This window comes from Pelobates fuscus, chromosome 4 (assembly GCF_036172605.1).
Source record: "Pelobates fuscus isolate aPelFus1 chromosome 4, aPelFus1.pri, whole genome shotgun sequence".
In the NCBI taxonomy this organism is placed as follows: Eukaryota; Metazoa; Chordata; class Amphibia; order Anura; family Pelobatidae; genus Pelobates; species Pelobates fuscus.
In genome coordinates this window covers 72,045,112-72,067,859 of record NC_086320.1, presented here as the reverse complement: position 1 = coordinate 72,067,859, position 22,748 = coordinate 72,045,112, and the positions used below count along the sequence as shown (strand labels likewise).

At 44.4% G+C, this 22,748-nt stretch overlaps 1 protein-coding gene across 1 annotated transcript in view; it reads right to left on the bottom strand.

Moving 5' to 3' along the window:
• The window catches only part of IMPA1 (inositol monophosphatase 1), a 33,033-nt gene extending 10,913 nt beyond the window's left edge, over positions 1 to 22,120 (bottom strand). The window contains exons 1-6 of the mRNA XM_063451297.1: positions 22,013 to 22,120; positions 8,302 to 8,369; positions 6,612 to 6,745; positions 6,227 to 6,331; positions 3,566 to 3,611; positions 41 to 149 (exon numbers count right to left, since the gene is read on the bottom strand). Of these exons, the coding sequence (XP_063307367.1) occupies positions 41 to 149; positions 3,566 to 3,611; positions 6,227 to 6,331; positions 6,612 to 6,745; positions 8,302 to 8,364 (457 nt within the window). The 5' untranslated portion in view covers positions 8,365 to 8,369; positions 22,013 to 22,120. The remainder of the gene's footprint in view (positions 1 to 40; positions 150 to 3,565; positions 3,612 to 6,226; positions 6,332 to 6,611; positions 6,746 to 8,301; positions 8,370 to 22,012) is intronic.
• Between the last annotated feature and the right edge of the window lie 628 nt (positions 22,121 to 22,748).

Here is a 22,748-nt window from a genome sequence, read left to right as displayed (position 1 = left end):
TATGTTTATCGACTTAAGACAAGAGTTATCATTTAATTACCTTTCTGTCCAGATACTTTCAATTTCTGTCCATTACAAAATGAGCCCTTTCCCCTTCTGCCAGTATACATTTTGTCTTCAACACAGCTATATACAACTCCAAATTCAACCTGCATGATAATAAATAACAGACACATCAACCAGAATCACTTCAATGTATATTTACATCAACATGGTAATTGTATAGTACTTTTTAACTACATACACATGCCTACATATGTGTATACCCTTGTGAGTGAATTGCCTTCACACTACAACAATAAACTAAAATATCTACAAGTTTTAACCTTTCCAGGATAAAACTTACCAGGAAAGGTTAAAGGATCTTAACATGTATAGCTTGGAGGAAAGACGAGATGGGGGGGATATGATAGAAACATTTAAATACATAAAGGGAATCGACACAGTAAAGGAAGAGACCATATTTAAAAGAAGAAAAACTACCACAACAATAGGACATAGTCTTAAATTAGAGGGGCAAAGGTTTAAAAATAATATCAGGAAGTATTAATTTACTGAGAGGGTAGTGGATGCATGGAATCGCCTTCCAGCTGAAGTGGTAGAGGTTAACACAGCGAGGGAGTTTAAGCATGCCTGTGACAGGCATAAGGCTATCCTAGACTTAAGATAAGGCCAGGGACTAATGAAAGTATTTAGAAAATTGGGCAGACAAGATGGACCAAATGGTTCTTATCTGCTGTCACATTCTATGTTATAAGTTTAATATACACTTATTTATTCACTGAACAGAAATTTTTAAATTTGCATTTTTGCTAAGATAATTTGCAAACAATTTCCACTTTGGCTATGACAATTTGGCTATTCTAGTATGAATTTCTTTATTAAACTCACATATATATTATACATGGAAGAGTTTAAATACATACTCACAAAAATAGATTTTCTCTGGCACTGAATTTAGGGCCTCCACTGAGATAGCTAGTAATTATGTGGGCGTACTTGAATACTGGAGGTGAGATGCAGAGGGGTTTAGAATTGTTTTTCTAAGCCATGGAAATTTAACACATATACTTGAACAGAAATGTAACAGTTACAGATCAGAGAAAATCGGATGTTTCATTTCAGTTAGTGAATATTACTGACCTGCTACAAAATTAAGGCCTCGATTTAATATTTTGAATAAGCTTTTAAAATGATTTTTTTCAAAATATTAGAATTTCAAAAAATATATATCAAATATAAATATATGTATATAAAAATATCAAAATGTTAAAATATTTTTTCAAAATACTAATTTTAAAAGTAAAAAAACACACTAGACAAATGTAGCTCTCAAGATCACATACAGTGCAACCATACAAAACCTACTAGTGGTTTTCATAAAAAAAATCTGAAATGTAGCAAATTGAAATCAAGAATGTCAAAAAATGGGGGCGGAGCTTAGCAGCAGAGCTGAGCGGTTGTGCCTAGCTTCAGCTCCTGCACAAAACGACACAAATCGGGGGTGAAAACCCCAAAAAACTGGCACAAAGCACACCAAAGTGGAGCTAGCAAGACGGGGACATCCGGGTGAAACCTCTGACACCAGAACCAAACGTTTGACCCACCGGAACCCTGCTCTGCAAACCTGAGGCCCACCGGAGATCACGCTATGGAGAGACGGCCGCTGACCTGGGTAGGGGTCCCTCGGAGCTCTCACCTCCTACCCCAACCCCCCCCCCCAGACCGACGGGGGTCATCTCGGTCCACAGCGTGCGGCATAAGGGGTAGATACGAACCGACCCAGAAGCCGGAGGAACAACAAAAGCAGGGCGGCCTAGAACATGGCACTCTCAAAATGGCAGCGGCAAGCCTAACAAGCGAACATCCTCACAAACCTGAGCTGGAGAAAAGCAGCGACATACAGCAGCGCATAAACGCAACCTTTGCCCGATTCTGGTCCCGGCTCAGAGAAAATATGGAAGCTCCCCAGACAAAACCACAAACCCAACCACCTAAGGGCGAGCAAAGCCACAAGCACAAGGTGCAGAGAAAGGCATCCTGGAAGCATAGGGAGGCGAAACGGCAGCATGTGAGTGAGACGCCACCCTACACAAGGCGCCCCAGGCACCAGCTAGCCGTACGGAAAACCCGCACTCACAGGCACCCCAAACAGACTCCACGGGATCCCCACCCGCGCACACCCATCAGACGCCCTAATAAACCAGGCCGAGCTCGCAGTCGGGGGGATGGGAAAAAAGCTAAATCAACGTCGTCTCTACAAGAGAGCTGAAAGCCAACACGGCACGGGGAAAACACACCTTGGAGCCAAACCCGGAGAGACAGAGGACCTGACCCCCAACCAACCTGTAACCCACAGAATGGTGACGCACACCCAGGCGGAATCCAGGAAATGGTATGGGGCACGGAACTGGCGAGAGACCATAGCCATGCATCTGAACATATCTGCCCATATACTGCTCAAGCCATACACAGGGTACGAAGAACTCATATAGCATCAGTTCGCTGACCTCCCGTTGAGGGGCATTGGCTGAAGGAGCCGACGGCACTACAGGAGACTTCCCCCAGCCATACCTAATTCTTTGAACTGCCCGATTTATATTGTCTTTTTGATTTGCTTTCTCATATGTTTTATACACAACTCGACTAATGACCAGATAGGCCCACATAGGACCGCTCCCAGGCACATAACACAGCACAACATACCTGACTACAGTTTAGGAACCACACACACACCGCACCAGCTGTAGCCATACATTAGTACTGCTACCAACTTATCACAACGACACAGCGGCATTCACACTCCAATCATCACATATAGCTGTGAGACATAGCGACACTGTGCGCCCCTCCCAGCCACATGCACTGCTCAAACCCAGAAGTGGCAACTAAGCGACATATCCCCCCTCAATAGCACAGTCAGATGACAAACCTAACAACCGCATCAGCCCGCACACTGACTATCAACACACTATTGTTCATCGTTTTTTCTTAAAAACATAAAAATGTGCATTGTTTATCACGCCGTAACACTGTTTTAACATGTTAACTGGAACGCTAGCAGCTGCTGTTGGGGCACTGTGAGCAACTTTGTACAGTTTTACCTCTGCACCAAAAATAAAGAATTAAAAAAAAAAGAATGCCAAAAATTGAGGCTAAAATTACAGAGTTGTGACTATAATTGAGTAGGAGAATTTTTCTAAATTATCATGTGTGTATAGACTTTGCCATTTGGATTTTTTTCAGAGTTTTTCACTAAATCGAGAATTCAAAGTAAATTTTAAATTTAAGATCAAAATATCCAAACTGTAAAAACAAAACACAAGTTTAATTTTAGTGGTTTAGTTACCACTTTGTATTGCTTTATTTCACCATTTTTTGGGGGTGGGGAACCACTCTAACCAAAAACAGTATTTTATTAAAACACTGTTTGGTCGAACTAACCCTTTAACAAGGTATAAGAAACATCACTCACTGTGCAGTGAATACATCCAAGTTATGTACCTTTCTAACAGCATTTGACATATGTGTAGAACCCTTAGTAAGATATATCACATCAACATACCTGTTTATTGACAGCAAAACCAATTGATATAGCCACAAATGGAAACCTACATTTATATAAAAAAGTCATCAGTAAAGAATGAATACATTGTGACATAAATGAACAAATGTAAATTAACCAGTTACAGCACGTGCATCTACCGCAAGTATAGAAACATATTACTGTGCTATATTGGTTAGCATTAGTGTTTAAATCAGCTTGGTAGTTTACAGACTTTTTAGTGTTACTACCGTGAACTTATTTTCATGACATGCCTAACACGTTTGCGGTGCGAGATATTTTCATTGTTACACAAAATTAATTTTTAAAAATAACCTTCGGTTGGATGCATATCCTTGTTGCTATGAATCCCTTAAATTAGTATTGTTGCAACCATTTGCCTTCAGAAGCCACATATTTAACAATTTTGGATAAGCTTTTCTCAAATGATTTTATATTTTTGAACTAACTTCTTAAATAAATATTATGTAAAATATTTTAAGAATGATTTTGCCATTTTTTTTATATATATATTTTTGATATTTAAAAAAAATTAATTTTAAAAGTTTATAAAAAATATAAATCATTTGAAAAGTTTATCCAAGAATATTAAACTGAGGCCACAATTCTATGAATGGAATCCACTTGTATGCGATTAAATAGTGTGGAAAGCCCCAAAGCCTGGGTTATACAAAAAATAATAATAATATCCCAAAGTTTGAGCAATCCCCCAGAGTATCATTGAATACAATATAAAATAATTGGAAAGAAATGGACACAACTGCAGCTCTGCCTACAGAAGGCCATCCAACAAAACTAATTGGCCGGACATATAGATTTAGGCCCAAAAAAAAAAAAGGAGTTGTAGAGATCCTTAGCCGAGATGGAAGCTGTCCATCAACATAGCAAATATTAAAACCACTGCCCCGAGAACACCAGTCGCATGGTGAAGCTTGGTATTTAAAGCATCAATTCAGAGTGATATTCAATGGCAGAAGCTGGGAAACTAGTCAAGACTAAAGAAAAATGGATGCAGCAAAATACAGGACAATTCTAAAAAGACTCTTTCAGTCTGTAGGACACCAGGCAGTGGTTCACCATCCAGCAGGGTATTGGACCTAAAAACACAGTCCAAGAAAAAGCTCAGACCTCAATCAGAGCGAGAATCTATTTAAAGACTTGGGAATTGCTGTCCACCAACTATCCCAATCTGACACAGCATGAGTAAATTGTTAAGAATTTTAGGTTTCAGACGGGCAAAGCTGGTGAGAACATATCTCCCCGAAGACTGTAATCTCGGCCAATGTAGTTATGCCAGGGATTCATTCAGATATAAGCTGCCAACAAATGTCTGCTGTTTTTGTTTGTTTAAATTGCTTTTGTGACACAATAAAATAATTTTACACTTTAAAAGGGTTAGGTATGTTGACTTGTAAAATGATAATGATAACAATAAAATCCATTTAAAGGGCCACTATAGTCACCCAGACCACTTCAGCTAAATGAAGTGTTCTGGGTGCCAGGTTCCCCTAGTTTTAACCCTGCAGCCTTTAAACATAGCAGTTTCAGAGAAACTGCTATGTTTACATTGCAGGGTTAATCCAGCCTCTAGTGACTGTCTTCCTGACAGCTCCTAGAGGCACTTCCACGACGCTCAATGCAAAAATCACATTGCGCACGCAGAACATCCATAGGAAAGCATTGAGTAATGCTTTCCTTTGGGCGGTTTGAATGCGCGCGAGGTTCTGGCCGCGCATGCGCATTCGGCTCCACTCAGGAGCTGATGTCAGAGGGGGAGGAGAGGTCACCAGTGCTGGATTAAGGTAAGTGGCTGAAAGGGTTTTTAACCCCTTTAGCCCAGTGGAGGTGGACCCTGAGGGTGGGGGGGGGACCTAAGGACTATATAGTGCCAGGAAAACAAGTTTATGATCAAAAAATATAGATGGCTTTTGCATCTTTGTGTATGTATTACTTTATATGCAATATAAGGTATGCACTTGCTCCCTGGCTACAGAGAAGGGTCAAGATCCCACAGGGCCCTGGGCAATTTACGCGGCTGCCTAGTGTCATGTTATGGCTAATCCTGCTGTGCCTGGCTTTCGAAAACTCAGATTGGCTCCAATACAGTATTCCTCTAAATATATATAAATCAGGAAAATTGCTGCCTGTGTTATATAGTGTCAGCTACATGGGCTGCTGTTTAAAACTTTACAACTAAGGAATGTGGGCGAGGTAGTTGTAGTTTGCCTTACGGCAATGGTGAGACTTTCTATAGATTTCTTCCACATACATACACACCTAGAAAACAGGCGTTTTATATAATCTCTTCTTTATGAAGTTCACTGGAACCATTGAAAAATAAAATATTGTTGTTATGGAAATACTGATCGTCAAAGCAAATATCACATCTGTTACATAATATGAACGTGTGTTTGTGTGCTTACTTTTTCATAATTTACATTTATTGTTCTGATGGCTGTGTAAATAATATTGTATGGAGGTTAACGGTTTTAAACATGTGCTAATTGCAAACACAAAACAAAATTAAATGCAGATTAAATTTACACGTCAAATGTTTTCATTCATATTAGTTCATATTTGACCCAATAAGCATTTGGTAATTAAAGAGGCAGCTTCTGTAATTCTTAACATAATCCTACAGTATAAATTTAAAGCATTTACCTGTGAACAAAATTGGTAGTACCATCAATGGGATCTACAATCCACGTTGGGCTATCTGTCAGTGTACTCCCCTTACCCGCTGCCACGGATTCTTCACCAATGAAGCTGAAACAAAATTCACATATTTAGAACATATGTACTGTAACTATAATCAGCATGCAGTTATTGCATACACAGTACAAAGACTACTGTCCCTTTAAACGATAACCAATATCAAAGGATCATAAGAATTTCTGGTGACTTTTGTGGATTTCTTGATGGAAATTATTGTGTGTCTACATATACATTTTGTATATAAACCATTAAAATGATTCATTAAAATTATCTCACCTTTATAATTTTTTCTGACAATTAAGTTTGATGTAACACATGCCTATTGCCTTACCTATGGGATGGGTATTTCTCTTTTATTAAAGAGATTATCATTTCTTCTACTTTCTGGTCTGTGACTGTCACTAAATCTGCAGGTGAACTTTTTAGCATCACAGAGACGTCTTCCTTCAGAGCTGCACACACGACCTGTCAGTGAACACAAACTATTAAAAAAAACAACCTCAGCAACTGGGCAGTTGCAGGAAAAGAAAATCAAGAAAAACAAAAAATGATCACAAACCTTTAAATGTTATAAAATGTACATAATTAGGACATTATTTACCCTATGGTCGCCTGTCCATTCCACTCCTCATTGCTCATATCTTACGTCAATAATGGCACCTGGGCAACACGACTTAAGCAACTTACGTTTTTCTTGCGTCAAAATTGACACGAGTCACCCTGACTGTAGCAGCTAAGTATGTGTCTTAGATACCTTGTGTCAATCTGGGGTCATAAATGACGTGCTTTGCTATATTCTTGCTGATCTATTGCCGACAATGACACAGGTATGGCGTCATTTCAGCGTTGCAGACCTTTGAGTTTCCTCCATTGACCTCATATTGTTAGGAGCTTGAGTTATTTAAACTCAGTCTACCAGAGGTCCAGTGCCTTGTTGTGGTCTCTAATAGTCCGAAAGGGCGTTTATACAAATTATATCAAAATTGGCAAATTTTCAGGACACTCTCGGCTAACAATACAATACAGCTAATCAAATTCATGCTTTTTCAGGAGTCAACTTAGGGTTCCAAGCATGGTCATCCTTCCTTGGCAATTATCCTGAAAAACATTTTAGGCTATTCAGGGAATAGTCAATTTTTTAATGATATATATTTTTTAAGCAAAATGCCTTGGGCTTCATTAATAAGTCCTAATAAGTCCCAAAATCTAATTATTAGGCATGACAATTGTAAATTATATCCACACACAAACTGCATGTAGTTCTTTTATGTTTTATACTATGTTTCCAATACTAGTACAGAGGAAAACAAACGGAGAGAGATGCTGGAAATAAGATATCTCTTGGCTATGCTTTCTATTGAGTAATGTTTGAAATTTTGTAAGTTAGTGAATGGGGTCCAATCAAGAAGAAATTCAGGAAAAAGCTTATATATTGTGTATCTTAAGAGTAGGTTAGAAGTTAGGGTTAGACATCTAGAATATTAATTTCACAAACATTAAAGGAACACTATAGGGTCAGGAACACCATTTAGGTGGCTTGTCCCTCCTTTCCCCCCTTAGAAGAGGTAAAAACTCACTTTATATCCACTTTGAATCAATGCATCTCTATGAGGCAAATTCAGCGTCTCCATGCAGAGCGTTAAGACGCTGAACGGCAGTGCTGCCTACTGTGCAGCACTGCCCCAGGAAGCACCTCCAATGGCTATCTGAGGAGTGGCCACTGGAGGTGTCCTTAGGGGGCAATGTAAACACTGCCTTTTCTCTGAAAAGAAAGGGTTTACATGAAAATGCCTGAAGGGAATGATTATACTCTGCAGAACAAATGCAATCAGCTGTAGTTGTTCTGGTGACTATAGTGTCCCTCTAGAAAACCAACCTGCAAAATTACTGAAAACATACAAGTTTAAAGAGTTTTTATACTATTGTAGCCTACTATTTCAATACAATAATAAGACAGTGACACTGAAACCAGTAATTCAATTGTTTTCTCTTTATAAATGTTTATCAATTAGTATACATACGGTTCCAGCTTTCCTTGCCATCTGCACTGCAAAATCCATGCATTCTTCCCAAGGGTCTGCCATGTTAACTGAGGAAAAAGAAATGAGCATTTTACAAATTATTATTGTCAGCAGTAATAGTAAGCCTGTAGATACAGTGCTCCCTATTTTTCCCTCAAGCTTTTTACTGCAACTCCACAATCTCTAGGTCCTTAACCCCTTAACGACGAGTGACGGACGAGGTCCGTCACTCAGGGGAATGCGTTAATGACGAGTGACGGACCTCGTCCGTCACCCGTTAAAATTAACCCCAGATCGCCGCAATCGTGGCGATCGTGGGGTTAATGGTGCTCCGGTCTGCCTCTGCATTAGAGGCAGACCGGGAGCACCGGATCCGGCTGTCCCAGTACATGTGCCCGCTCTGACAGCATGTCAGAGCAGGCACATGTGCTCTGTATACTCACCTCCGCCTCCCTGCACTTCCGGGTTCAGTGTGAAGTGCAGGGAGACGGATCAGTGTTGATCCTGCCCCCGGTGACAAAAAAATAAAGTTTATTTAAAATTCCAACCCCCCTTTACCCATTTTAATAAAAAATGAACCCCTTCCCTGCCAATTGATCACTGACTACAGTGATCAATTGGCAGGGATTACATTTTACTATGATCTGATTTTTTTTTTTTTTAACCCCTGAGGGTTAATTCTTTTTTTTTTTTTAACCCTCAGGGGTTAAATTTATTTTATTCATTAATTTAAATATTTTAAAATTATAAATTTAGCTAGCTGGGGAGGGTTGAAGTTAGTGGGGAATTGGGGGATTTAGTATTAGGCTAACTAGGGGTTAACGTTAAAAAAAGTTTAAAAATAAGCTTTAAAAAGTAAAACAATTAAGTTTAAAAAAATTTTTTAAGAACGTTTAAGTAAAAAATTTAAAAAAATAAACCCTTTACCCAGTCCAAATAAAAATTAACCCCTTCCCTGCCAGTCGATCACTGCCTACAGTGATCAAAATACAGATCACAGTATTATACTGTGATCTAATTTTTTTTAACCCCTGACGATTAACTTTTATTTATTTTTTAACCTTCAGGGGTTAAATGTATTTAATTCACTAATTTAAATATTGTATAATTAAATATTTTGCTAGCTGGGGTGGGTGGGAGTTATGGGAAAATGGGGAATTTACTGTTAGTGCTGCTTACTGCTAGTTAGGGGTTAATGTAAAAAAAAGCTTAGAAAAATGTTAAATCTGTAAAAAAAAGTATTACGAAAGTTTAGGAAACTAAAAAAATTAATAAGCAAAACAAAAGTTTAAAAAATAGTTTTAAAAAGTAAAAAAAAGTTTTAAAAAGTAAAAAAATACATTACCACTACACCTGGTACAAGCTAGCGGGAAAATGATCCCACGCTAAGGTTCAAAATATGCCTTTTGAAATACCCTGGGATGTCTTCTTTAAGAAATGGTATGGCTTTATGGGGTATTTGGTTTATATAGCCTGGTAAAATACTCTAAAATGGGACATGGGCACAGCGTAAAAATTTAAAGTTTGAAAAAAAATGGAATGGCTGTGTCCCAAATGTGCCCCTCCGATGTCCACATACACCTGGCAAAGGTACATACGGGGGTATTTTTGTACTCAGCAGACATAGCTGAGCAACATATGAAGTATTATACAGTGGTAGTACACATATGGTTTGCAAAATATACTGTGCAAACTCACTTTGTGTGTCAAAAAGGCAGAAAAAACGCTTATTACCACTACACCTGGTACACGCTAGCGGAAAAATGATCCCACGCTAAGGTTCAAAATATGCCTTTTGAAATACCCTGGGGTGTCTACTTTAAGAAATGCTAGGCCTTTGTGGGGTAGTTTGAATTTAAAACCTGCGTAGATGCTTGGAAATTGCACATAGGCCCGGCGTCAAAATTCAAAGTTCGGGCGTGGCCGGACCGTGCATGAGAGCAGACGTGTAGTCTCAGAGCTCCGTGCCCTCGGCCTATACTAACAGCTAACAAAGCCTGCAAAAGAGCCCTCAATGGTCCGAACAAAGAGGCACCTGCTCCTGGGTACCCCTCACACCGGTTCCCCGAGGAACAGTAGAGGTACCTTAGACGATTTTGTGTCCACACCGTCGGACTCTCGCTCCGCCGGGCCTACTGCAAAGATGGCGTCGGCTTCCCCTGATGCAGAAAGCGCGGGAGCCCCCTCCGAAGACGGGGATCAGACAGATGCGCCCGACACTGATCCGGCAAGAACTCTCCCGGATCTCGTCCAGCATGCTCACTAAAGCAGACTCTACCGGGATGCTGAAAGAGTTCCGCGCAGCTATGCGAGAAGAGATCGCCTCCATGCGCACCGAGTTGACGGCAGTAGAGGTGAGAGTGGAGGCCCTTGAGACAGAAGCGGAGGCGAGCCGGTCCCAACACAGGTCTGCTGAGGTTGCCGCCACAAGACAAGGTAACCTCTTACTCACACTGAGACGGCAGGTTGAGGACTTAGAGAACCGGAGCCGCCGTCAAAACATCCGCATCCGCGGCCTACCTGAACCGGACTCAACCCCGCTGACTGAGAAGGTACAGGCCCTGTTTAGGCAGATCCTAGGCCGCAACTGCCCAGAGACTATCCAATTCGACCGGATCCACAGAGCCCTGGGCCCCCCGAGACAAGATGGGAAACCCAGAGATGTGCTATGCTGCCTACACGCCTATAGCCTGAAAGACGCACTAATGGCGGCCACCAGAGGCTCAGACACCATATCGTTCCAGGGCGCAAACGTGGCGCTGTTCCAAGACCTCTCCGGCCTGACCTTAGACGCTAGGAGAGCACTTCGGCCCATAACGGCCATACTACGGGAGAAAAATGTGCCCTACCGCTGGGGCTTTCCGTTCAGCCTGCAGATTCGACAGGGCAACACCTGGCTGCACATACGATGGCCGGACGATGTGGCCCCCACTCTACGTGCGCTACACATCCCCTTCGTACGCACCCGTAACTGGCTTCTGGAGACACCACTGGCACCCAACCGAAGACGAGGTACGGGCAGCCCACCGCCGGACACGCGGAGAGAGCGAGACTCCCCTGCTCGGATGATCGGAGGCCCGGCGGGATCTGAGGAGTGACCTCCTACTAGAGCCCAGAAGAGGACTACTACTGAGGTACCTGGGTTGGGCATCGCGGTTGACCATAGTGGGCAATAGTCAGTAGGTTGGGAGGGGGGTCTGAACCTCAGACACTGGCCTAAGGTGACTCTGCTGCTGCCCCCCCCCCCCCCCCCGTGCTGATCAGCATCACCATGAACTTGGGACGCTATCCAGTAACTAAGCTCACCCCCGCACCACCCCCCCACCCACCCCCCCCCCCCCATATCGATAACTTTGGGTTAGCGTACTTATTAAGCGTCAGCCCCTCCCTGGGATTTGGGAGGGGGACTGGTTTCCGGACAACACCACCCGGATGGGACTCGGGTGAACTGGCTAAACGACCTAACTTGGATGTTGTATTTGGGGTGGCTTGGGTAGGGGAAATGAATGTGAGTAAGAGGTAGCAATGGGTTCAGTAACATAAGATGTTCTTCGAAGCCCGGGGGGTAGGGGTTTGAAGATTGGTCAGTTAGCCTTGAGTTAGGCCCCCTGCCCTGTAAAGTATCAACCGAACCCAGTTTAGTGCCTAGACCTTAGTCCTAGTTTTGCTCAAATCAGACCGGCCGAGGGCCGGACGTTGTAGTTTACGACACACTAAATCTTTTCTTCACACTGTACCACATTTACACTGAATGTACTGAGTATACCTGTACGGTTTCTGTATACGACCCCGAGGACAGACTGCGGGTTACAGACGGGAGGACCGCGGGCGACTGAGTCACTTAAAGGGATTGAGGACTCAGGCCTGTCGGACGCCTTCCACACAGTCAAGTCCATCCACTTTTGATAGCGGTTAATCCGCTATTTCCTGACCTCCATCCCTACCTCGCTGACCCCCCCCTTCTTCCCCCCCCCCCCTGACAGTTGCCCTACCCTTCCCCCCCCCCTCCCCTGACTGCATTCCTCCCTCCCTTCCACCCCCCGAACCTACCCCCCCCCCTTGTCGGCTATGGCGGGAGGCCCGGGTGGGGGTTTCGGCCCGGCTCCCCTGCGCCTCTGGACCAACAATGTGAGGGGCCTGAACACCCCGGAAAGGAGGTCTCATTTGCTCCGGTCCCTGTGGTCGGCTCGGGCCTCTGTAGCGTTCCTCCAGGAGACCCACTTTAAGGGTGCTGCTCCCCCCCCCCTGAGGGACTCGAGGTTCCCAACTGGGTATTTCGCAAACCACCAGTCAGCTAAGAGAGCAGGTGTGGCAATTCTATTCGCCCAACACATCCCGTTTTGCTGCCTGGATACGAAAATAGATCCAAACGGGCGCTACTTATTTCTAAAGGGTACAATTGCAGATAAGAAGTATACGCTGGCCACGATTTACGCCCCGAACTCGGGACAACACCGATTTCTCTCAAAGACCCTCCAACTCCTAGACCGGTTCCGCGATGGACTACTCATTGTAGCTGGGGACACAAATGTCCCATTAGACCCACGTCTCGACACCTCTAGAGGGTGCAGCTCGCACTCCGGTCTTTGTGTTCGGACGGTCGGGAAGGCCCTGCGAGATTCGGGCTTGGCTGACGCTTGGAGAGTGCTCCATCCGGAAGACAGGGACTACTCGTTTTACTCACAGGTCCACCACGGTCACAGCCGCCTGGACTATATCCTGATTGCTCAGGAATACCTGCACCTCCTTCTGACCTGCGACATCCAGACGACCATTTGGTCAGACCATGCCCCGGTACTAGCCACGCTGCGCTCACCCTTGTTTAAACCAAGTGACAGACAATGGAGACTGAATGAACAGGTGCTTGGGGATTCAGTTGTGTGCACAGACACGAGTGAAGTCATCCGACGCTACTTCCTGGAGAACCCGGCTACGGACACCTCTCCACAAGTTCGATGGGAAGCTCACAAATGTGTCCTCCGCGGCCACTTTATTAAGACCTGCACAAGACGCAAACGGGACCAAAATAACGCACTGAAGGACCTACACAAACATACAGCGCAGCTGGAAATAGTACACAGAGCCGATCCGACTGAAGACAATCTCCGCCCCCTGCTAGAGGCGAGGAGGAACCTACGCTCCCTCTTGTCCCGGAACCTGACGCACACACTCCGCAAATCCCGGAGATTCTTCTATGAGAACTCAAACAAATGCGGTCGTCTGTTGGCCCGCATACTCCGCAAGAAACGGAGACAGTCCCGCATTACCCTCCTGCAAAAGGCTAATTCGCCCCCCGAACGGAGGCCACAAGCCATCATGGAAGAATTTGGAGAGTTCTATGCGAAGCTATACAACCTACCGAAGGAGGTAGGAGCAGAGGCGAAACTTCGGAGACGTGCCGACATTCGAGAATACCTGGAACAACATCTCACCCAGAAACTCACGCAGACCCAAGCCGAGGACCTGGACGCCCCCATCACCCTAGAGGAGCTCAAAGGAGCCCTTAAGGCGGCAAAAGCAAACAAGGCCCCGGGACCCGACGGCTTCCCGGTGAGATATCTGCGGACATTTGAAGAGCTGCTCATGCCCGAACTACTGACAAGCCTTAATTCGTTGCTGGATGGTGGGAGGTTCCCGGAGGATACATTGATGGCCACAGTAGCGGTGGTCCCCAAAGAGGGTAAGGACCCCACGTCCTGCGCCAGCTATCGTCCTATCTCCCTCCTTAATGCGGACCTTAAGCTTTTCACAAAGATCCTGGCCCGCCGTGTGGGGGAGGTAGCGCCAGATCTGGTGCACCCGGACCAAACAGGTTTCATCCCAGGACGCGAGGCGAAAGATAATACGACCAGAGCCCTCAATATCATCCATTCCGCTAAAACCACCTCCCGAGGGGGCCTCCTGCTCTCCACCGACGCCGAGAAGGCTTTTGACAGAGTCGACTGGCAATTCATGGAAGAAACCCTCCAGGCTATGGGTTTTGGCCCCAACATCCGAACATGGATAGCAGCCCTATATACGTCACCGAAGGCCCGCCTGAGGATTAACGGAGCACTATCCCCTGCTTTCCCCATCAGCAATGGCACGCGGCAGGGATGCCCCCTGTCCCCCCTCCTGTTTGCCCTCACGCTAGAGCCCTTTCTGGCGGCGGTCAGACAGGATGGAGGTATTACGGGAATAAAAATAGCCAAATCGGAACACAAAGTGGCCGCTTATGCGGATGACTTGCTCTTCTTTATCGGCAATCCGATAGTCTCGCTTCCCAATCTGCTACGGTCCTTCCAAACGTATGGAGCACTCTCCAACTTGCGCCTGAATACAGAGAAATCCGAGGCTCTGCCCTTGGAGCTCCCCCCCGGCCTAACAACCCATCTGAGGGCAAACTTCTCATTTCGATGGTGCACGCAACGCATTAAATACCTCGGCATCTGGCTGATGAGTGACCTAGCAAAGATGTACACGGAAAACTTCCTTCCCCTCCTACGGACACTGGCCGCGGACATGAAAAGATGGGGAGGATCCTGTATATCATGGTTCGGGAGGATAAACGCGGTGAAGATGAACCTCCTACCGCGCCTCCTATACTTGTTTCAGACGATCCCCATCAAAATCCCCAAAACCTTCTTCAACGAGATGTCCACGGCCATCAACCGCTTCGTCTGGGCCTCGGGAGCAGCCAGACTCCGATACACGCACCTGATTAGACCAAAACGCCAAGGTGGGGTGGCACTTCCCTCGATTCAAATATACTACCAGGCAGCTCACCTCCTCAGAGTGATAGAATGGCACGTGCTGGACACTGATAAACAATGGGTTGGTCTGGAGCGAGCTGCTTCCAAGGAGCGCCTGCCCTGGATTACCTGGTTGCCAAAACCCGCACAGACTAAAGAAATCCGGTCTCACCCACTCATTGGAGCTACCCTGCAGATCTGGGCGACGCTACGGTACAGGCTCGACCTCACCACCAACCCTAACCCGCTGACCCCAGTGATCTACAATCCAGAGATTGCCGGCGGTTTGGCCCCCGGGGACATCATCGGCTTGGGTAACCCAAACGCCCCATGTCTTGGCGACTGGTGTGCAGACACACGTCTGAAACCTTTCGAGACACTAACCTCCTCAACACCTCCAACGGGGCTAGCCCGTTTCCGATACCATCAGATCCGACACTACCACAGCTCCCTCCAGGGAAAGCAACTACTATTCAGGAAAAAAACGGGCTTTGAGACCCTCTGTACGGAGAGTCGACATCTTCCACGAGGTATTTCTACGCTGTATTCCATGATATTGCAGGCTACCAGGCTCCCCCCTGCGAGATACCAATCTAAATGGGAGCAAGCCACGGGAACTACCCTCTCTGAAATGGAATGGGAGAAAATACACGTCCTCGCCCATCAGGGTACGACCAGTGCGAAACTTCAAGAAACCAATTACAAGCTCATGACGAACTGGTATCGGACCCCCAATAAGCTTTTCCAGATGGGGTTGCTGCCATCGGCTAGGTGCTGGAGATGCGGAGCAGACGATGGCACGGACCTACACATCTGGTGGACATGCCCGCCCATCGAGGCATTCTGGCGACAAGTACACGAGAAACTACGCGAGATCCTTGACTCCGACATACCACTGCAACCCCTACCGATGCTACTCCACCACTCCACAATGCCCCTGGGAGCCTACAAGAGATCTCTTACGCGACACTTCCTAAACGCAGCCAAGAGCCTCATCCCCGCCCGCTGGAAATCCACAACAACCCCCACCATAGCTAACTGGATGGAAGCAGTAGAAGAGATATACAGTATGGAGAGCCTCACAGCTGACCTACAGGGGACGGCGGAAAAGTGCGCCCGGCTTTGGGCCCCCTGGATCGAATACATGGCTCGTGTACCGGCGGGTTCCCGGAGACGTGGGGCTGAATAGATGGGAGTGTGGGTGGACTCGGGTTGTTGGGCTACGGGCCGGGGTGCCGCGGGCGGACCCTCCTCCTGGTTTCCTCCCTGCTGCTGCCGACCCTCTCTCCCCCCCCCCTGTTATCCCTCCCCATCTGCCCTATACTACCATACCCAAATAACAGTCCCCCCAATGCATGGCCCTCTGACCTAGCTAAGGTTACGGATGTAACATACTGTATACAGACGACGAATCCACCCGCCATCACTTGAGTTATATGGACCGAGGTGCCTACCCACTCCACCGGGCACCTAAATGACGCTGACAAGTCCTGACAAGGGACCCATGACCACTCAGACTTACCCCCGACCTGTTTCTCTCTCCCTCCCCCCCCCCCTCCCCCCCCCCATAGGGGGACAGACAGAGACCGACTAGGGATAACATAGTTGCGGAGTTGCGCCGTTACAGGGCATCTCCAATTAGGATTTCAGTAGAGTGCCTATTCCAACATTGAACTAAGCGATTAGTCAACCAAGCTAACATATACCTGGGCTTCGGTCCGAAAATATCTAATAAAGCTGAGTTAGGTGGCATATAAGACCTATCAAGCAATCTCTGTGATATACGTACGACCCCCTAAGCTGAAAAAGGTCCTGTGTCCCCCATCTGATCCTGGGCGACTACGTTGAGCCTCCCCACTACAAGACGAGGCTGAAACCCCCCAGTTGGGTCTCCTGCTTCCACAATGTAGTGGAGAACGCCCAACCCGCTTTGCTCACCTATTTCGATGTACTACCCCCTCTATGTATGTTTACTCATTTTCCCTTATAACTGCTTATATGTTTGTAATGCTGTAATGTCTTTATAAAATCTAAATAAACACTCAGATTGTCAAAATTCAAAGTTCGGTAAAAACTGATATGGCTTGGTCTCCTATATATAGTGCCATAGACATACAATGGGGGTGTCCTTTTACTCAGAAGACTTAGCTGAGCATAATTTGGGGGGTTTGAACTTAGTGGCACATATGAAATATACAAAATGCCCAGCAAAAATGCAATCCGTATGTAAAAAATGCACAAAATTATTTTTTACCACATACTTTGGCATGTAATGGTAAAAAAATGGGGGCATGTTAAGGCACAATATGCACCTTATGAGATACCCTGGAGTGTCTACTTTTACAAATGGTAGGCCTTTGTGGGGTTTTTTTGAACAGTTAAACTGTTATAATACCCCAAATGGAAGCATAGGCTCATTAAATCCGGCTCTCAAAATTCTACTGTGAATACTGAAAAGGACAGGTCTCCTATATGGCACTGTAGCTTCACGAAATAGTGCCATAGACATACAATGGGGGTACCGTTGTACTCAGCAGAAGTAACTGAACACATAATAAAACTTTGTACAGGAATAGCACACACCAACTTTACAAAATACACATGAGAAGTTCTTTGTTATAAGTTTGTGTGCGAAAACCCCCAAAAAACACAATTTTACTCCAATATTTAGCAGAGGTTGGCGGTAAAATGGCTACGTAGAAAGTGTCAAAACAACCTTAGGTAAATAGCCTGTGGTGTCTACTTTATATAAATATATACTTTTGTGTGGCAATATTGTTTTCTTTTATGGCTATTAAGCTTACAAGACAAACATACCAAATTCTAAAATCGCTCCACATTAAAAGTTTATTTTACTCCTTGTGCTTTGTGACCTGTAACTACCAAAAAAAAACTTAAAATCCCAGACACATTATATATTCTGTAAATCAGAACAACTAAATGAATTTATTTTTAATTACTTTCCTTAACCTGCACTAATTGTGCATACATTATTATTGCAAAAACTGTAAAAAAAAAACACAAACTTTTTCTTTTTTTTTTTGCATTTTTCTGTATTTTTTATATTCTGTATTTTATGTGTATATATATATATATATGTTACATCAAAAACGGTATATAATATGCGTCGGTACAATAAATTAGTCAAATGCAAATTGCAGTTGAACGCAAACAGCAAAAAATGCCGTTGTCATAAAGTGAAAGACAAGCTTCCGAAGCTCTGTCCTTAAGGGGTTAATAAATCAATTTTCCATAATAATAAGATTAATCTTAAAAGTAACAATAAAGCAACAGGAATACAAACATTTATTCCTAAAGTCAGAGTGTTACCCCCTCCCCTCCCACGGTAAGGGTTTAAAAGTTAGTTTTAATGACCTTTATCCCCACGCCATGCTGGTGTTGCCCCGCTTCCTCAGCTGACATTATCTGACTTGATGATCTCCATCAATCCAATGTTTCTCCATAGGGAAACATCAGGGAGCAAGTTTCTATGAGACCATCTGATTGAGTTTGACTCGTTATGGAGGTGGCAGCACCTCTAGTGGCTGTGAGGAAGTATTATACCTTTCCAAGTAAACATTGCTGCACTGCTCTTTCTAAACTGGCAGTGTTTTACATGGAAGGGTTAAAAAAACAGGCTGACAAGGCATTTGCTTGGGCTGCACTTTCAGGGGGCGGCAAAAAAAGCTGTCCCCCAATGCCCCGGCAGGTGCCTTGTCAACCTCTTCCTCTGGGGGGGCCCACGAGCTGACCAGCTGGCCACCTCAGGGTCCCCCCCCTGAGGCTGGCATCTGCTGATGTTGGAGGCGGGCAGCACCCTGGAGCTCTCCCTGCTCAGCTCCCTAGCCTCCTAAATTGACCGTCTGCCTGTCCATCCAGCAATTAAAGGATCCCCATGGACCCCAGGGAAATGGACAATCCACTCCAGCACTCCAGTAAAGGTATGGAGGCTGGGTGGATTGAAATAAAAAACAAACCAATTGTTAGTGTGTGTCTGTTAGTGAGAGTGTGTGTCTGTTAGTGAGTGTGTATGTGTCTGTCAAAGAATGTCATTGAGAGCATGTGTGTTTGTCAGTGAATGTATATGTATGTCAGTGTGTGTATGTGTCGGTCACTGAGAGTGTGTGTATGTGTGTCTGTCACTTAGAGTGTGTGACTGCCAGTGAGTGTGCATGTCTGTTAGTGAATGTGTTTGTCTGACACGGAGTGTATATGTGTCTGTCAGTGAGTGTGTATGTGTGTCACAGTGTGTGCGTGTATGTCTGACACCAAGTGAGTGTGTATGTGTCTTGTCAGTGAGTGTGTATGTGCATCTGTCAGTAAGTGTGTGTCTATCGATGAATGTGTATGTGTCAGTCAGTCAGTTTACATGTGTGTCTTGTCAGTGAATGTGTGTCTGTTGTTGAATGTGAGTTTGTGTGTCAGTGAGTGTAACTGTGAATGAGTGAGTGCGTATGTCTGTGAGTGTGTGTTTCAATGAAAGTGTGTGTGACAATGACTGTATCTGTCAGTTAGTGTATGCATCAGTGAAGGTGTGTGTCTGTCAGGCAAAGAGCGTGTTGGTTTAAAGCAGAAAGTGGAATTTAGAGGGAGGGCGGGCAGAGGGGGGGTGCTTGAGTTTTGTCATACCAACAGCAGCACAAAACCAGAATACACCACTGCAAGGGTAACAATGGCTCCAATCAATGAACAAATAGGAACTGGATACAAGAGGCCATGGTAAGACCTGAAGATATTTGGGAATTTGTAAATTCAACTATAAATCTGCCTTAAAATCGGCACTGTCACCGTTTGGGGACTTTGCAGAGTTGACAAAGTTCACAGACAGTGACATCGACACTTGGGGTGTGCGGTGGCAGTTAAAAGTAGTATTTACTTACCTGAACCTGTTCTTTGCAGACGTGGCCATTTTGATCCGGAAGGTCCTCTGCGGAGCTGTCATCACTGCTGTACATCCCGCGAGAACTCCATAGACAGAGCCAATTTCCCTGCAGCCGTCACCAGTGACAGCTGTCGGGATTGACTCTTGGACTCTGCCCTGAGTCTAAGAAAGGATATGGCTCTGTATATCTCTTGACTGGGTTGGAATTTCAACATAGCCATATGAGTATTTCAGAATGATTCTATCTCTATAAAATACTCACTTTTTGGGGTGAGTAGGTGACATTTCCGCTTTAAGTTCAGTGGAATTACAGTGACTCTCATAACATTTTCAATCCAAACACACTGCAATTTATATGACCGGGGAATTGTGGATAGAATTACTGCAAATTTCAAACTAACAGAGTCAATGAGTCAAACAAAATTATTTGGAGATTTGTTTCATTTCAGCTTTTTTGACATAAAATTTGCAATTTTCTGCGTGGCAGCTCTCCACTATTCTCAATTTAGTAAATAAACCTATATGTATTTTTATCATAATGATGATTGTAGAAAGGCTCCTCTGAATACTGGGATCAGTGACTATAATATTACACGTTATTCTACTCCGGAATTTACACTTATACTAGTGACTTAAAGGACCACTATAGGCACCCAGACCACTTCAGCTCAATGAAGTGGTCTGGGTGCCAGGTCCCTCTAGGATTAACCCTGCCTGCTGTAAACATAGCAGTTTCAGAGAAACTGCTATGTTTACTTTAGGGTTAATCCAGCCTCTAGTGGCTGTCTCATTGCTAGAGGTGCTTCTCACTGTGATTTTCACCACAGGAAAGCATTGAGAATGCTTTCCTATGGACTGGCTGAATGCGTGCGCGGCACTTGCCGCGCATACGCATTCAGCCGATGACGACTGAAGGAGGAGGAGAGTCCCCAGCGCCGAGGGAGCACGGCGCTGGAGAAAAGTACGAATTTAACCGCCTTCCTCCCCCTTGAGTCCGGCGGGAGTGGGACCTTTAAATTATTTTACTGAATTCAAGAACTGTTAGGAACATAATTTAAGATCTTCTCATCTAGTCTGACCCACTGCATGACCACAGCGCAGTACTGGGAGGGGGTGCAATTTAAGGCTATTTCACAGCGCTTCAGAGATGCTTTTATGTAGTTTGAAGAACACCAGTAAGTTTATTTAGTACTCAATGGAATGCAGCAGTTCCATACAAGAACAGCAACAGTTAAGTTAAAATAGCCAATATGTCACTATAGCTGAACTGGGGATTTTCCCAAATCTGATAGTTGACCTATTTAGATGTGAATTTCACTTTGCTACCATTTTAAAGTTAGTGAGCAAACCCCGGTAGAGTTTTAATACCTTGTCCAAAAGCTTTCAATCTAAAGGGTCAGTAAATCACCTCCATTAGTGGTATTCTCTAAACCAGGCTTCCCCAAACTCCGGTCCCCCAGATGTTGCTGAACTACAAGTCCCATGATTCTATGAGTGAAATACATAGGCTGAGAATCATGGGAGTTGTAGTTCAGCAACATCTGGAGGGCTGGAGTTTGGGGAAGCCTGCTCTAAACACATATTGTAGTTAAATGAAATCCCAAAATGCTAAATTTTAAAAATAAATAAAAATAAAACAGTGAAGCTGTGACTATAGCAGAGGTAATATTTAAAAATCGGATAATGTAGCCTAGAATTTGCCATTCTGCCTTTTATTCATTTCTATTTGGAGTTTGGTGCATGCAGGCTGTGGAACGTTGTGATGTCAGGGAATGTTCCATTCAAATTTACTAGAGAATAAATGATTCCAAACTGTGACATCACCAGACAATATTTGTGATAAATGCTCCTGATTTAACCCTTTGTGATTGAGGGGTGAGGATATCCCCTCTGTAGCTCATAAATCCTTAGAAAGCTCAGGATAGTGACTGGACCCATAGCTCAGTAATATATATATAGAATGGCTGCTGGTTTAGTCAGAGCTGCCCACTCTTTCAGAATGATTAGTATTGAGTATAACCTGTATTCTAATACTGGCTTATCCTGAGGATATTCTGATAGTCATTGTTATTAATAGAGAAAGCTGAGAAAAACTCACCTATAAAAATGAATTAACTGCAATAACAGGTTCAGCTTCCTTTTACCTGCTTCCTTCCTGGTAGAGGCTCCCAGCTCAGTGCAGAGCGGCTTCGTTCACACAGCGCAGACTCCCAGCCCAGCCTGCAGCGCAGACTCTCTGCTCAGACTGCAGAGCTTCCTGGTACTGAGCTCAGACTCCAAATTCCTCCTAGCGGTCTGGACCAATCACAGCACAGAATGCACATACACTGAGCCATTACTCTCATTACTAGCGTTATTACAGTTCCCTGGTCCTGAAACTGCTGTGTATGCATACTTCATATGCTGTCGTTTGTGCCACTGGGGTCTGATCTGCTTGAAATACAGAGAAGTGTTCTTGTTCTATGTATTCTTTACAATATGACTATACTGGTGCTCACACTAATTTTACTCTTTGTGTAAAAAATGAACATAAATATTCCTGAATTTAGTGATATTTCAATGGCTTCACTAAGAAACATTGTTCTTCTGTGCACATGGTTAAAAAAAAAAACATAGCATTACGGGTAAGATTTTGTTTTTTTTAATGTTTAATCTTTTTTATTTTCAAGATAGTTGAAATTACAAACAGTCGATTAGATACACATAACGTAGATGCAAAAAGTATCAGACTAAATACGTGCTTTAAAGGGATCCTATGATGCCAGTAAAACAAACACGTTTTCCTAGCACTATAGGCTTCTTGAGTGCCCCCCTCCCTCGCGCCCCCCCAATAC